This window comes from Alligator mississippiensis, chromosome 4, assembly GCF_030867095.1.
Source record: "Alligator mississippiensis isolate rAllMis1 chromosome 4, rAllMis1, whole genome shotgun sequence".
NCBI lineage: Eukaryota > Metazoa > Chordata > Crocodylia > Alligatoridae > Alligator > Alligator mississippiensis.
Window position 1 is genome coordinate 48,515,935 of NC_081827.1, and position 17,065 is coordinate 48,532,999.

Consider the following 17,065-nt stretch of genomic DNA (forward strand, 5'->3'; position numbering starts at 1 on the left):
AGTTAGAGCAATGCTGCTCAACCTTTTGGCTCCCATTTTCTTATTTCATCAGAGAATGAGCAAGACCATAAAGAATGGTTTAAATAGTCAGTCTATTGCATTCTTCCCACAAGAACATACCCTGTCTTTATACAGGGTTTGACACCACCTGCCCGTAATGACTACCTCTCTCCTTAGAATGATTCACAGTCTAGTAATGGCATCTTGTTGTCTGTGATGGTGTACTTCAAGTAAGTGGGGTTCTCAGCCAGAAGTGTTCTTTATTAATCTTTAAAAAAAAAAAAAAAAAGTTCAAGATCTCACTACCTGCATATCTGTCTGCATGCTGGCATCTTTAGTTCTTAAATATGGCTTGTTTTAAATATGGGGGGAGGGGGAAGGTTTGGATTAGTGACCATCAGCACAATTCCCAGACCATTTGCCTGAAGAAGAATATGAATGTTACCTAACCATCAAAATAAGTGTTTATTTGGAAGAGGAGAGGCTTCTAAAATGTACTTCTGGTAGGGGTACAGGTTGTAATTTTTATCTAATAATTTAGAATCATAGAAAATTAGAGTTGGAAGGGAACTTAGCAGGTTGTATAGTCCAATCCCCTGCTCAAAGCAGGACCATCCCCAATTAGATCATCCCAGCTAATGTTTTGTTTAGCCCGGTCTTAAAAACCTCCAAGGATGGAGAGTCTACAACCTCACTGGGTAACCTGCTCCAGTGTTTTACTACCCTTCTAGTGAGAAAATTCTTCCTAATATATAACCTGAACTTCCCTTACTGCAGCTTGAGACTGTTGTTCCTTGTTCTGTCATCTAGCACTGTGAAGAAAAGCCGAGCTCCATCCTCTTTCAAACCTTCCTTCAGATAGTTGAAGGCTGCTGTTAAATCCCCTCTCAGTCTTCTCTTCTGTAGACTAAATCAGCCCAGTTCCCTCAGCCTCTCTTCAAAAGTCATGTGCCTTCACATCCCTTGCTAGCTGCATCTCCAATTGCACTTTGGCTGACCTGACTTCATCTCAGCATGTCCAAGCAGTACCCTGATACTCCTTCCTAGTCGTTTGTCCCTGTTTTTCCTTTTTATAAGCTCCCTTTTTGTGATTTTCATTTACTGAAGTGTTCCTTGCTAAGCCAAGCTGGTCTGCTGTCATACTTGCTAGTCTTCCTTTACATTGGGATGGTCTGTTCCTGCACACACAGTAAGGCTTCTTTAAAGTACAGCCAGCTGTCGTGGACTCTTCTCTCCTTCTGACTGGCCTCTGAGGGAATCCTGTCCATGAATTCCTTGAGCAAATCGAAGTCTGCTTTTCTGAAGTCCAGGGTCGTTACTCTGCTGCTCTCCATCCTTCCTTTCCTCATAATTCTGAAGTCAACCATCTTGTGGTTGCTGCTGCCCAAGTTGCCATTTACTAGTACATTCCCCACCAATTCTTCCCTGTTTGTGAGCAAAAGGTCAAGGAGGAGTGGGTCAAGAAGCATGAATAAGCATCTTCCTGACACAACTAGCACATAAAAACATGTTGATCAGTCTTCATTTATTCTTTTGTCCACTCCTTTTGTTCAGGTTTGATGACTGTATATGTAAGGGTGATATTTGAAGAACAAGACAGAACTGAATCTTGTTAAAGATCAATTACTAGTTTAACATTTTTACTACTCCTGGAAAAATATTTACAGGCTACTGAAAGTTCAGTGCTTACAAACCTGAAGCTTTCATTTTGACTTCTGTAGGAAATGTGTTTTTTTGTTTCATAGGTTTATAGTAATGTAGGACTGAAAGGGCCCTCACAAGATTATCTAATCCAGCCCTCTGCTCAAGGCAGGAGCATCCCTCACTACACCATCCTAGCTAAGTATCTGTCTAATCTGCTCTTCCAAGTATGTGGGCTTACAAGGATGTGGACTTCTACAATTTCTCTAGGTCAGTGGTGCTCAACCTTTTGGCCCTGTAGGCCAGATGAGTGGCACGAGGCCTGTCTCCTGGCCAGATCAGACACTACGGGCAGCCACTGTCCCCTTCTGTCCACTGTGTGCCACAGTTGGGTCTCAGGGGCCCAGCACCACCCTCCAGCCAGAATTTGGTTCTAGGGGCTTGGCATCACCTTCTCCTACCCCACGTACAGGGATTGGGTCCTGGAGGCCTGACACAACCCCCTTCCACCAGGATTCATTCCTGGGGGCTCAGTGCTGCCCCCTTCCTGCATCAAGATTGGCTTCTGGGGGCCTGATGCCTCACCCTGCAAACCAGGATTGGATCCTGGGAACCTAGCACCACCCACTACTACCAGAATTGGGTTGTGGGGGCCTGGTACCATCAGTGCCTACCCACCCATGCAACAGAATTGGGTTTAGGGGCCCAGCACCACCCCTTCCCATCCCCTGCATGCCAGGATTGGCTCCTGGGGGCCCAGTGCTGCCACCACCCAGCTATGCGCACTGGGATCAGTTGCCTGATCCAGCATGCAGGGCCCAAGGCTTCTCATGGATCTGGAGATTTGGCATCAGGGGAGCAGTGCCACCACTCCCCTGCTACCAAATTTCCAGACCCATGGGGAGTCCGCAGGCCGGAAGACATGGCCCCACAGGCTAGAGGTTGAGTATGCATGCTCGACATAGCCTATTCCAATGGCTGACCATCCTCATAGAAAGTTTATCCTAATCTCCAACCTAAATTTCCATTGTTGCAGCTTGAGGCCATTGCTCCTAGTCCTATCCCCTATGGTCACAGAAAAAAAAGACCCATCTCTATCCTCTCTGTAATCATCCTTCAGATATTTAAAAACTGTTATCAAATTCCCTCTCAGTCTTCTCCAGACTAAATAAACCCTAGTTCTTTCAGCCTTTCCTCATAAGTCTTGTCTTCCAGGCCCCTAATCATTTTTGTTGCTCTGCCCTAGATGCTTTCTAAACTGTGTACATCCTTCTTGAACTGTGGATGTATTACTGGACATATTACTCCAGGTGAGGCTTCATGAGTCCTGAATAGAGCAGCAGAATCACTTCCCTTGATTTTCAAGTAACGGTCCTGGTAATACAACCTAATAAGTTTTTGGCTTTTTTTTTTTTGCAACAGGAGGACACTTAGCACATGTTTTTCTTTGCTGAAGTACTACTATCTGCTATACAGATTAACAAACAACTGATCCACAAATGGCAACAGCCAACAACAACATTCATAACAGAGATCCCTTGGAGTAACTGTTTCACTTCATACTTCTGATAACTATATAAGCAAAGAAGGAACTCATGGTAAAACTAGAAAATAAAATAATACTAATTTGAGAGTAGTAAGAAGAGATTGTACAACAAATGTATCACATATGAACTATAATATTGGGTACCAGATGGCCCAGGGGACTGGTAAAGAGATAGGGAATATCCCATCTCTAGTTGGTGCTTCAATTTTGGCCTATTCGGGAGGGAAAAAAGCACAACAAACGTGTCACAAGTCACCTACTATTACCTAAATGGTATCCCACGTCCTTCCCTACCAGGAAACTGACAGTTTCTTGGACAGCTTCGGAAGTGCTTTCCCTTGCTCTTGTATGTGCCCATCTTTCATTTTTATTACATTGGTACAAATTTTTGTATGAAAGGTAACTTAAAAACATTTTCTTGCAGTGTTATATTATTCCTCTCCCCAACAAATTACCTAAAATCATAAGAGAAATAAAACCTGCATCACAGCAGAGAAGGAATGAAACAGTGAGAAACTCTGCAGATCTAAGATTTATTCCATTCATAGTAGTTTTTTCCTTAGGCTAAATTTTTTCCCTAATGCAAGCACAGTTCAGATACACATATAACTCTGAAAAGGGAAAGACAGACATTTCTGGAAATGACAACTTTAAGAAACACTGTAAATGTTTCCACTGATAAAGTATGGATGTCTCATTTAGCTATAAGTCTAAGATCCTGGTGTTGCTTTACTTGTAAAATTTTCCTTGGTTTTATTAAAGAGAAAGAAGCAAAGGGTGATATCTGTAAAATGTCTAAGTAATCAGGTTGTTATAAAGTTTGCTTTGCAGGGCACAGTAGTCATCCTGGGGGTAATTAAGAGAAAGATAACTGAGTTTTGACTCAATTTCCCATATCAAGGGGGTATGCAGAAGCTAAACTTCAGACTTAAAGTTTTTGCAGTGATAGGGCCATTATAATGATTTTACAGCAACATCCATGGTCATGCAACCCATCCTGTGTAATTTAATTGTCCCAATCCAGTTTGTCCTTCATTAAAAGCAGCATTCAGTGGCAACATAAAAAGGAAAATATAACTGGAAAAGATGCCAAAGGGGTTGAAGAGCGAGGCTGAATCAGGGATGGGCAAAATATGGCCTGCCAATTGATTGTATCTGGCCCGCAGATAAGTTTTGGGTAGATGGCCCTGGGCAGCTGCTGGCAGCAAGGTAGAGGTGCCATGTGGCTGTGCAATGTCTCCAGTCAAACACCCCGCCATCCCATCTCACCCCACCCTGGCCAATCCCTGCTTGGAGTCTTTGCATCTGCAACTTTAACCCACATGCAGCCGTGGAGAGTCAGAACTGGGCATGTGGGAGTTGCTATGATACACACCAGCCGAGTATCTGGTGCTGCAGCACATGTCCCGCTTGCCAGAGGTGCTGGGCACTGAGCTGTAGTGGCTGTAGGAGTGCTTTGGGCCAGAGGTGGTGACCAGGCTGGTGCAGCATGTGGTGCAGCTGCTGGAGGCACTGGTGAGTCCTTTGAGCCTGAACCCAACCCAGAACCCCAGCCCAGCAGCTGCTTAGACCTGGTCAGGGCACTGCTGCAAGTGGCACAGAGCCTGCACGGGGAGCAGGGAAATGAGAGGGTTTGAGGGTTCCCAGTGAATCAATTGGATGTAGGGCAACTTGTGCATCCTCCAGCTGCCCTGTGCCTCCTTCCCACCTCCCCACAGAACCTACCTAGCTAAGTGATGGGGTCAGTGCATGGCCTAAGCAGAGTTTTCGGGCGCAGGAACAGAGCAACAGTCGCCCGAGCCCCACCAGCAACCAATGCATGCTCTACTGGTGGGGAGGGGACTGGGAATCCCCAGCTGCAGCTCCAAGGACCTATGCATCAGGTGTCTGGAGGGCCCTGGAGAGGACACCATGAGCTGGGCAGGGCAGGTACACTAATGCTGGAGCTGCCAGACAAGGCTGGCAGCCAGGGTATGGAGAGCCTGGCCGGGCCCAGAGAAGGCCTAGTGGTGCCTAGCTGGGCTGTGGGGAGAAGCTCCTACTTCTGCTGCTTCTCTGGTGTAAGCACCAGCCCAGCTGTGGGGAGCTCATGTGTGTGTGCACCCTTGTGTGGGATGTGCATGCACAGCCCTCAACAGCTTACCAAAAGTCATTAAATGGCCCTCCAGCCCAGATAATTGCCCACCCCTCCCCTGAATCCTTATATTAATTTCTCTGCAAACATGTGACAGATAGTATGAGTCATCACTAATGTTCTGACTTCAGTCTCCTGGGCAGCTTATCAGACCTAGTGTTGGTCAAGTATGTCTTACAATTTTTTTTTTGTTAACCAGTCATTCAAATGCACAGGTACTTTTGCAGCAAGTGGAAATGCTAGCAGGGGTGAGTGAGGCAGTTGATACATATATGAGGCTGCCTAAGGAAAATGTCAAGTCATTAGTGTCATTGATATGCAAATGAAATGCTTTCTAAAATAGGAGGATTTACACCACTTTTCTAGTGCTTCCCCAGGATAGTATCTTAAAGCAACTTGGCTGAAACACAGAAGGCAAAACAGTGAAAACAGTGGTGATGTTTGTATGAGGAAATGCATCATATCATGGAGAGAAAACTTTCTGAAATTTAAACCTGATTCCTTTTTGCTCAGTCTTGTACCTCACTGAAGTCAGGTCCTTCTGACTTAAGTAGGGGTATAATCAAGCTCATTAAGAGTTTGTTGCAGCAGAAATCAGATGACATGTTTACCAGTCCCTAAATATGAACTGGATTGGGACTGAGCATATTCCCAGTGGTGGGTTTTTTGACCCTGGAATACTTTCATCTGCTGATACTACAAAGCCTGAATTTGTTATTCTTTATAGACAGGATTTAGGACTGATCCATTTAGTCAGGCTTTCTCCTGAGACAGGCAGTGACAGCATTTAATCTCTTCTTAAACTTTCTAAATGTGTGTTTTGCTCCAGTGTAAAAAAGGGGGAAAATTGACTGATAGGGTGACAATATGTCCTGGTTTGGTCAGGACAGCCTCAGATTTCATAGGCTTTCCCAGTGTCCCCATCAGATGGTGAAAATGGAATCAAAAGTCCCAGATTGGCACCAACCCACCCGTACTGCTTGCCCCAGCGTCTCCATTGGCTGAAGACGGGGGTGTGGGCTGACCTGGGCACCACTCCTCCTGCCTGAGGCAGGGATTAGCTGTGGGGAGAAGAGGGAGCAGTGTCTCAGATTTCCTTAGAAATAATATGGTCACTATATTGGCTAGTGGACTTTTATTAATATTAAAACAGTGACACTCAGTCCTGACTGGCTCTGAAGCCACATGAGTTGTCAGTATTAACCAGAGACACAATCTAGATTAGGGGTGGGTAAAATACAGCCCGCAGGCTGGATCCGGCCTGTGGAGGAACTTTGTCCAGCCCACGGTGGGTCCCTTAGTCCTGCCTGGCCCAGGTGCCACCTGACTGTGGTGCATCCTGCTGTCCCCTGGACATGCAGCAGGGCTGGGGCAGTTCCATGGCTAGACTGCCTTTCTAAGCACCCCAGGCAGCAGCGACTCCTTCCAGCTGCCACCGCCACTGGCCCCAGGCCTGCAGTGCCAACGGGGACCTGTGCACGTAGCCTCGATCCGGCACGCTCCTCACCTGCTCTGGACTTGCACATCCAGGCTCAGCAGCGGCAGCTGCCGGCCAGAAACTATTGCTCAGCATGGGGGAAAAACAGCTCCTTCCCACGCCACTGCTGGGCAGTTCTTGATTCAGTTGGCCGAAGCCTGCAACACGCGGGGCTGCCCTGCAGCTCTGCCACCTGAGCTGCCCTGTGACTGCTCTGCACTGTCACCACTGCCACACTGGGCTTCCTAGAGCAGCAGTGATGGCAGCAGACTTGTGGGGCAGCCCTGAGCAGCACAGGCTCTGGGTGACTGCACCAAGAATTGCACAGCAGTGGCGAGGGGGAGGGGGCTTTTCCCCTGTGTCGAGCAACAGTTTTGGCCTGGCAGCTGCCACTGCTAAGCCTGGACAGGTGAGTCCAGACCAGGCACGGCAGTGTGCTGGGTTGGGACAGCGCACACGGATCCCTGCCAGTACCACAGGGCTGGGGTCAGCGGTGGCGGCAGCTGGAAGGAGCCGCCCCAGCCCTGCTGCGTGCCAGGAGGTGGCAGGATATGCCACAGCTAGGTAGTACAAAGCAGGTGCAGAGCAAGTTGGGGCTGAACACTGTTGGCGGTTGCAAGGAGGAGCTGCAGAGCTACACACGCATGCGCGTGCACACACACACAGCCCCCCACAAACCCCATTCCCCCCACACACACACTTACCACACCCCTCACAATATACAAGAGAAAGACCTCATTTTGAGCTATTACACAATCACATCTATATGCACAATGCACATACACACAAATAAGGACAAAAATACTTTTTTAAATAAAATTAAAATGTTATTGTGGATGTTTGATTTTTTTTAAATATAATTTGGTTTTGGTTTTTTTCCCCATTCCAAGATGGCAAAACCCCTTCCCAAAAGGAATATGTCTGGGGGTAAGGGAGGGATGTCCAGTGGTAAAGGTTATGGGGTGGGACTTCTGGTCCCAAGATGGCAACCAAGGGTGGGGTGTTTGTCAAAGGGCAGGGCCACCTTTGCAGCTGTCAATGGCTCACCAAAACTCATTAATTGGCCCTTTAGGCAAAATACTTGCACACTCCTAATCTAGATGACCTGTGGCAAAAACAGTCTACTTCTAAAGGGGGAAAAAAAGCTACAGTATACTTTTTCATATTTGTGCAGCTTGTGCTATATTATTTGGGATTGGACACAAGAGATAACAAATGCATATAGTAAAAATAAATTTTAAAAAATTTGGTAACTTTTTCTACAGAGGATCTCAGGGGGTAATTTGGAGAGCCATTTGCAACCCAGCAGACAGGGTCCAAACAAAGATTTTGCTTTGAAAACGATAAATTAGGGCATTTTCCTGAAGTATAAATCATGCTGTCTATTGCATGCAGTATTTGGCAGGTGGTATGTGAAATACTTTCTGGACTTAGCTTTATACAGAAATATGATTGACTGTATTTTTTTCTGGAAAGTCACTACAAGTAATAATGACCTATACTTAGATCCCCCCCCCCCTTCCTTTTTGTCTAAAGACAGACGTTCAAAAAGCCTGAACCCAAATTGATTCAATCTTAGCAGGTTAATCTAACATGGCTAGGCTAAGTCAGTTTTGTAACTTGACAGACATCCCAGAAATGCAGGCACATGCCTGCAGTGGCTTAGGCTAGAAGCTAGGGGGCACTAGAGCAGCCCTCGCTTCCTTCCACAGCATGGAGCTGAGGGGGACGTGGCCAGGCTCTGTCAGGCTGTGATTTGCCCAGCAGGGAATTAATAACAGTGTTTATCACCCAATTAAGAAAACAACAAAGGGACATTATCCTGCTACTTGTTAATTCTGCCTGTTGATTCTACCTGTTGACTCAGCAAGGACCATAGCCAGCATGTGGTTTGCTAGCTAATACACATACACCTCCTCAGCAAGGCTGAGGTGAGGGGGGAATTCCTGCTTAGCAGGGAGTGGTGAGGGGGGAGCTGTAGCCAGAGAGCAGAGCAGAGGAGAGGGGCCAGCCCTGTTGTGGAGCAGAGAGCCCCACCCAGCCCAGAAACCATGCCAGGATGCTGGGGGTGTCTGGTTTATCTTAAACCAGCAAGGGGTCTGGGAAAGACATTGCAGAAACCGGTTTGAGCCAAATCAGTTAAGTCTGATACTACATTCATCCAGGTTTATCTCATACCAGTTTCAGCAATTTTCAAATTGGTTTATGTGCACTGAACATCTGTTCTGTTACAGGTTTAAACCAGTTTCTGATCACTTAAACTGGTTTATGTGTAATGTCTGTCCCTAGCCTTCTTGACAAGTAAGAAAACAGTCCAACATTTATTTTTGTATCAAATGACAGAATACTGCAATTACTTAAACAATCCAGCATATTTTTACAGGTTGAAATGTCAGTGTCATATTTATGTAATGCTATGTTGAAAACCTGTGTTTTGTTAATGATGATTTATCTGTATATTTTCTTACAGTTGGAAATGGAAAAGTCTCAGTTACAGAATCTTGAGCTGGAGCACAAGAAGTTATCTGCTCGTCTTGAAGAAGAACGTGGCAAGAATAAGCATGTAGTTTTGATGCTAGTGAAAGAATGTAAGCAGCTGTCTGGCAAAATAGTAGAGGAAGCACAAAAACTGGAAGAATTAATGTCAAAATTTGAAGAGGAAAAGAAAAAGGCTAATGAATTGGAGGAATCCCTTGCAGCTGAGAAACAAAGAAGTACACAGATGGAAGCTCAAATGGAAAAACAGCTCTCTGATTTTGACACAGAAAGAGAGCAATTGCGTGCCAAACTTAACAGAGAAGAAGCACAAACCAGTGACCTCAAAGAAGAGAAAGAGAAAATGAAAAAAATGATTGAACAGTTGAAAAAGGAAAATGATGGTAAACCCAAACTTTCTCACACCCATAAAAGTAAAGATAGGAGTTTTGTTTCTGTATCTGTTGAAACAGAAGGACCAACTTCTAGAACTGTTGCCTGTCAGACAGATACAATGCTGATGGACCTTAGCTCTGAAAATGTTAGGAAACTGCCTTTGACTGTACCCACAAAGCCTTCAGCAGTAAATCCTCTGGTTTCTGGTAGCACAAAAATGAATGTATGTTCCAATGCAGCATTTGTGAAACCAGTCATTGATAAGCAGTCTTCCTATAGTGAACTAATTGTTCCCCTCACAACTCCTGTTCTAACTCAGAGTGCAAATAAAATTGAGGAAAATGGACCAAGTAGTGATTCATCACCCGATTTAACAAGTAGTACTCCCCCTTTCCCAAATAATGCTCCTCTCTCCATCATGTCACCATCAAGTATGGCATCTCAAAACTACTCGTTAACTTCATCAGTGCATGGTTTACCGTCACCATCTGCCAACACTACTGTGCCTCCAGGTCTAAATCCACGAATCCAAGCAGCTAGATTTAGATTTCAAGCCAACGCTAATGATCAAGACCAAAATGGAAACACTACTCAAAGCCCTCCAAGGGATGTATCCCCAACTAGTCGTGACAACTTAGTTGCCAAACAGCTAGCTCGGAATACTGTTACCCAAGTTCTTTCAAGATTTACAAGTCCTCAGAGTACTGCTACTCTGCGTCCTGGAATCCAACATTCAATGGAAGTTGGCACCTATCCTCCAGTTGGTAGAACAGGTTTAAAGACTCCCAATGTATCAAGAATTGACAGAGGAAATCCTCCACCTATTCCTCCTAAAAAGCCAGGGCTTTCACAAACTCCTTCTCCACCACACCCGCAGCTTAAAGTTATTATGGATAGTAGTCGACCCCCAAATATGGGTGTAAAAATTGACAGCAAAACCATGGTTTCACCTCTTTCCACTTCACAACAAGGAATCAGGGTAATAAATGAGGAAATAATTTCTAAGTCCTCACCTCAGCTGCCACCAAAACCAACTATAGATATATCTGTGGCATCTGCAGGCTGTGCCATACCAGCCATTGCCACATCTCAGGTGGGTTCCTGGCCTTCCCAATTCCCTGGACTGAACCAACCTGCATGTTCAGAAAGTTCCTTTATCATTCCCACCACCATTGCCTGTAGCTCCTCCATAAACCCTGTTAGTGCTTCATCCTGTAGACCATGTGATTCAGACAGCCTCCTGGTAACAGCATCAGGTAAAGGGATTGCTATACTACAAACTGTCTCCCTCTAAGAATGTTCTCTACTTTTTATCCTGAAGCTATCACTTGCTTTATTTTTCTTTTACATCTTTTCCCTTTAAACTGGTTTACTTTTTTCTAAAGTTGAAATTTCCATGTATATTTTTCCAAGTTTCAGGGGTATGGGAATTAATTTGTTTTATAAATGTTTAGCGTTTAGTGAAGATAAAGCAGTTACCTCCTCAAAGAAGCCTAAAGTATTGGTAACTTGAGAAAAAAACTGAAGTATAAGCATCATGTTTAGCATCTAGCTGTATTTTTGGAGTGTGTGGCAAGCTCAACAGCAGGTGCATGCATCAAAGAGGCTCATCCTCGTCACTCATGCATTTCCTTGACATCTTGCCAGCTTCAAGTTTTCCTTGAGATTAAAATGTTATGAACCAGGGCCCTTCTTAACTTTGGAACAAGTACAGAATCTTCCACTATTTTTCTTTCCAAATATTCCCCTGTTGGAAAAGGTCAGCACTTCCAATGCAGAAAATGCAGTCCTCCCATTTCCTTCCTAAGGGCTGTGGCACATGTTACATTTCCGGTGCAATTAAGGTGTTAAGCACACCATATATTGTGACTTGCTACATGTGCATCTCAATTTGTGATGTCATAGGGCAAACCAGTCACAAAAATGTTCCACATCTATTGTAGAATATCTTTGTGTCTGGCTGGTATGGAGCCTTAAATTGAACATAAGACCAGGAGCGTCTTATGCCAACACAACTCTCCGCTGAGTGTCTGAATAGTATCAGGGCAGCCCCAGGTCTAAAAACTGCACTTACACTAAGGTGCACGTGCTGTGGTTTAAAAGCCTGGTGGTTCAGAAACTGGGTTTGAGAAGGCTCTCCCTGGTCCTTCTTCCCCATATCTTCAGCTTTTTCAACACCCACATGCAGCCCAGCTAAGCCCTATATGCTGTGATTTAAAAGCTGGAGAAACAGAATCCAGGTCAGGGAGGCTCTTCCCAGCCCTGCTTCCTGTGCTTCTGACTGAAAAACACTATGGTTGCAACCCAATTAGGCTGCATGGTGGTTTTCAGACCTGGGGCTGCTCTATGACGATCCTAATGCTAGCTGCATGTGAGGATTGAGCTGTCTTGGGATCCAGAACAAATCCACCCTCTAGTAGGCAGGGTATAGCCTTGGCCGCAGAAGTCACATGATTGTATGCCCCATCTCAAACATTGTTTATTGGGGCATACAATTCCTCAGATCACTGTTGTGCTATTATTTTAATGTCTGCCAGGAGCCCAAATAGCACAGGCAGGAGAATCTCTTAAGTGCTGGGGACCCTGTATACGCACACAAAATTCAGGAATATTGAAGATAGTTATGAATTTTGGTACTATTAGCTTCAGTTCTGAAAGAGTCCTCAAATTCTTCTTATGCTTTGACTCAAACAATACTGTTATAGTCCATATATTCAAAGTTGTCTTCCATGCTTTTCTCAATTTTTACCATTAGCAGTGTCTAACTCACTTAAATTAGGGTGCTGACAGAAATAACAATTACAATTTTCAAAGGACCAGCTTTACGAACATACACATCCTTTGAAATGCTCCAGCAGTGGCTAGAACACTCCAAAATAGTACCTCTTGCAGTGAAGTCCTCTAGAATCCCACAGTGCTCAGTTTTCTTCCTGACACCCCCCCATGACTCCACAGGAGAGGGAGGATAATATGATAATGTCTGATAATCTGCCAGGCCATGCAGCCGCAAGATCCCACTCTCTGGTCCTGCACACTCCAGCTGTCGGGGGGCCTGCTGTCACCACGAGTACTGGGCTCTCCAGCATCTCCCCTATACATTTCTCCTCCAGGGAGAGGGACAGAGATTTAGAGGCAGTTTGGGCTGGAGAGTGAGAATCCTGGCAACAAAGCCAAGCAGTTTTTGCTGATACTGGTGCCAGGCTCTCTAGCACCTCGGCCCCCACCTCCTTCCTGTTCCAGCAGAAATAGGAGGGTTGAGGCTGGAGAATCCTTGGGGCTGGAGAGCTCTCCCCAGCCTTCCTGTAGCATCCCCTGGCTGGAGAATTTTGAAACGTTCCTGTCAGGGGCACTACAGGGGCTGTACATATGCCCTCTGGCTGAAACTGTTCATTTTTTAAATATTTCCAAGCCCATTCGACTCAAAAATGTCTCAAAATTATTTCTGCCTGCATCTGTAGTTTGGTATTCTCCAAATCTCCACTTGCATCCAGGGCCAATTAGTCTCCATGCTGTTGATGGTTTTTATTTAAACAAGGCAAAATCATTACAGAAATCGGTTACAATTTGTGTGATCTTTCCTAATTGCTATAGGAAAGAGGCCATCTCTACATATATTCTGACAGTTTGAAATACGATGCTTTATTGAGAACCACTTTATGCGAACTGCATGATACTATATCTGGCTCCTTGGATCATTTTCTTGGCATATGTTCATATTATTTCCTTCTTAGAAATCAGATGACATTTGTTTGACATGTAGATATATATGATCCTTGCTTTGAAAGTGCAGTCTTTTAATTTTCCCATAGAATGTTTAGTGTTTCAGTTTGTATTAACAAGATTTTATCATGAGCTTAAAAATAAGCATACTGAATCTTGTTCATATGTTATTGAATAGTAAAGGACTGTACAACTTCAGTTCAGCCAGGGGCTGCAGCCTCTGGGCCATGTGCTGCGGGGCTGAGCCCTGGGAATCCCAGCCCTCATTTCCTCCCAAATCTCCCTCCCCTACTACACAGGCTGCATTAGAGGCGTGTGGGGTGCATGAATGACATGTCCCCTCCCTGGCCCTCCTGACGCTGCGTGGCAATGGGAGAGGTGACTGCAAGGGCCTGCAGGCCACATGTGTGCCCTTTGCAGGCCACAATTCTAAACTACACTGCTTACAGAAAACCACATAACTTAGATCGATTCTGCCTCAGGATTTTTGAATGTCAGTACCTAACCCAATTGGACAGCCCTGGTATAGTAAGTAACAATGTACCCCAATCAGAATTTGTTAGTATTCTTTAAAAATATTGCAAACCAAATTAATATATTAACATACATCAATGGTTTTGAATTGTGATGATTTCTTGCTAGTCTGTTCCCTTTTAATATGGATTCAGGAGGATTTATAGAGAGTATAATCACTATTTTTTCATTAATGGCACTAATGGATTCAGTTCTTTGTAAGGTCACCATGTTTCTTAAAATAATGCTACATGTAGTGTCATTTTCTAATGAAGTATTTTGGTTCTACTTCTGATAGGTAATAAAATCCAGTTTAAAGCAGGTAACTAGTTGTTTCAGTTCAACAACATACTGTTGCTCTTTGTTCTCTTCCTTTGTGAGAAAAGGACCCAAACTTTGTCAGTTGCTTACAAGTTGCACATAAAAAGTGTCAGTAAATGCTTAGTGTTTCTACTCTAATTTTTAAATCCTAAATATCCATAGATGCATGTGTTTAACATAAAAATTATTCTAGACAATTGAATTTCCATACCCCTGGACTTTCTTCCTTCCATCTCCTTGGTTTGTATTTTTTAAATCTTTTTTCAATCAGAGTATGTTTTTATTCAGTTCATTCTATAGTTGTTGGGGGGGGGGGTTGTTTTGTTTTTGTTTTTTTACCTTTGTATGCGATTGGCTTAGAAGATAAAAGGGTGGTGGGAAAATGGGGAAGATTGATCTAGGCTCTGAAATTAACCATCTCCACATTCTGAAGCTGATGCCAGAAGCTGTGTTTTCTACATCTTTGCCCTTCATTACTGCATGTCTTGCAAGCTTTCATAGATGCATTACATCTGCTAACTTTTGCATATGAAAATACATACCTTATTGACATTTTATAACCCTATTTATGCATTTTCCTGGGTGAATATAACTATTATGCTGCTTCTCAGTGATAACGGAAGTTACATTTTGCATTTATTTACATGATTACTTGGTTTTTACTTCTTATGCAGTAGAAGCTTTTCATCCAGTCTTAATCTAGCACAATGAATCTCATCATTTGAGTGCAGCAGTATATTTACCCTTTCAAACAGTTGAAAATGAGAATAAAGCTACCAGATGTCTGTTTCCAGTAGCTCAAAATAAGCATCCTGTTTCTTATATTCTTATTACTTATGCTGAAATGTACTACTTTTAAACAGAAGTAGAATCCTAGAAATACTTGTCATATTTCATAATGACTGACAGAGTGAATTTTGTGTTCAGAGTCAAGTGTTGAAACCCCCCCAAAATATCCAGAAGTTGATCCAATTTAAACAGAATTAATCCCTAACATGAGCGCGCACATTTAAAGAAAGAATTGATTTCTAAGGCAGTGTTACACTCAAGAAGCAGAATTTAAAAATACAGTGAACTATAATGTTAAGACAGATAATACCTTTAAGTTACTCAGCAAAAATATAACACACACTGTAGCAGTTCAAACACATCTAGGCTTACAAAGTAACAAGCTAGAAAAATGTAAGAAATCAGCTTTTATAAATTAATTTTTTGTCTAGTGTTCATTGCTTCTTGTTTAGACTATACCCTAGTCTAAAGAAATTTTAAAAGTAAAACTATTAATATGTTGAATAACTTCAAAGTTGCCATTCAGTTGGAAGTAATATACAGAGGGTAACTTTAAATGATACAGGTACATGCCTGTGTCATGAGAGATTTTTGGGGTGTTATCTATATAGAAAAATGTGTTATTTGACAAATTATTGGGAAGTAGTGCAAACAAATACATTGTTGTGGCTATGTACTAGTAGTAAAATTTTCTTTTAAAATTAACCTAATAGTGTGTTCTTCTGACAACAATTAAAGTACTCCAAATTTCAGCATCATATTTGGGATTGGAAGCTGTACACAAACCTCTAGAACAATCTATCCAGATAGGAAAAGTGGTATGGAATTTCTCATTTTCAAAGGGTAAAATATTTATGTATAAATAAAATAACACCTTTTTCAATCCTTTCTCCTATTTTCTTTTACAGTCTTTTGATCAAGGAAGAGTTCACAAAGTCTTCCATACTATATACAGCAAACTTCATGCTCTTAACAAACTCTCTTCTAAAGCTGCTAAGTGATGATACATGGAACATCTAACAAAGATAACTAAGATTTTTAAAACTCTGTTTTGCAGATCCTTTTTGTTGGATGACTTGAAAGCTTTTGCTAACAATTTTGATGTAATAGCTACTCACTCAGCATTGGTCCATTCCATAAAATTAAGTTAAAATTGCAGTATCTTTTGAGTAAAATCAGATTGTACAATAAGAGACAGTTCAACAGTAACTACACTTCTGCAATTTTTAGTAAACCAAGTCTTTATTTTTAAATAAAGCCAAAGCGATTTGTACTACATTTCTGTCCTATTTGGCCATGATACTCAAATTGAAGTATTGTAATGTTTAAGATTAAGATTTTGAAGAGAAATCAATTTGCAAATGAAAATAAAATAATTAAAAACAAGGCCAGAGCCTATATAATGTTTTCAGTAGCTTTTAAATTTTAGGAGTGAGTATGCCAGAAAATTTGGACTGTGGCAGCTGTTTCATGTTTCCCTAAGTGTGTTTTTGTTAACCCATAATAATAGAATCCTATTAATTTGAGTTAACAAAGAAAATAACTTGACACCACTGTGTGTGTGATTTTAATTATCTTTAGATGTAGGGACAAAAATAACATTGCAAAACTCATGCTAAACTCTAATGGATCCTGTTGAAGAGCCTGTTTGTGGTTTGGGGGGTTGTATTTTAATAGCTCAGAGAATCGCTCAGCTTTAATTTATTAGTGTCTTCCCTCTTAACTTCTATTGCTTTAACTCGCAGGCTGGTCTCCCTCCCTAACCCCTTTGTTAATGAGTGGTGGTCCTGTCCCCCTGGGTGGCAGGCCCACCCTTCTTCACCAAGCTGCTGCCCAGGGAAATGTCACTTTATTATCAATGCTGCTTAATGAAGAAGGACTGGACATTAATTACTCCTGTGAAGATGGCTATTCTGCCTTGTATTCTGCTGCTATGAATGGACATACAGGTAAGTGATTACAGTTTTGTTGTTATGGCACTTACCTGAAGTAATGGATGCATGTAAAACTCGATAAAATCTGCTTTGTGTCCAATCTGGAGCCTGGTGAAGAT

The 17,065-nt window shown here is 42.9% G+C and overlaps 1 protein-coding gene across 2 annotated transcripts in view; it reads left to right on the forward strand.

Moving 5' to 3' along the window:
* The window catches only part of CTTNBP2 (cortactin binding protein 2), a 174,059-nt gene that overhangs the window by 91,146 nt on the left and 65,848 nt on the right, over positions 1–17,065 (forward strand). The window contains exons 4-5 of one of the 2 annotated variants that reach the window (XM_014601007.3): positions 9,269–10,925; positions 16,758–16,961. In XM_014601007.3, the coding sequence (XP_014456493.2) occupies positions 9,269–10,925; positions 16,758–16,961 (1,861 nt within the window). Of the gene's footprint in view, positions 1–9,268; positions 10,926–16,757; positions 16,962–17,065 lie in introns of those variants that run through there. The other variant, XM_059725945.1, reaches the window with a different exon arrangement.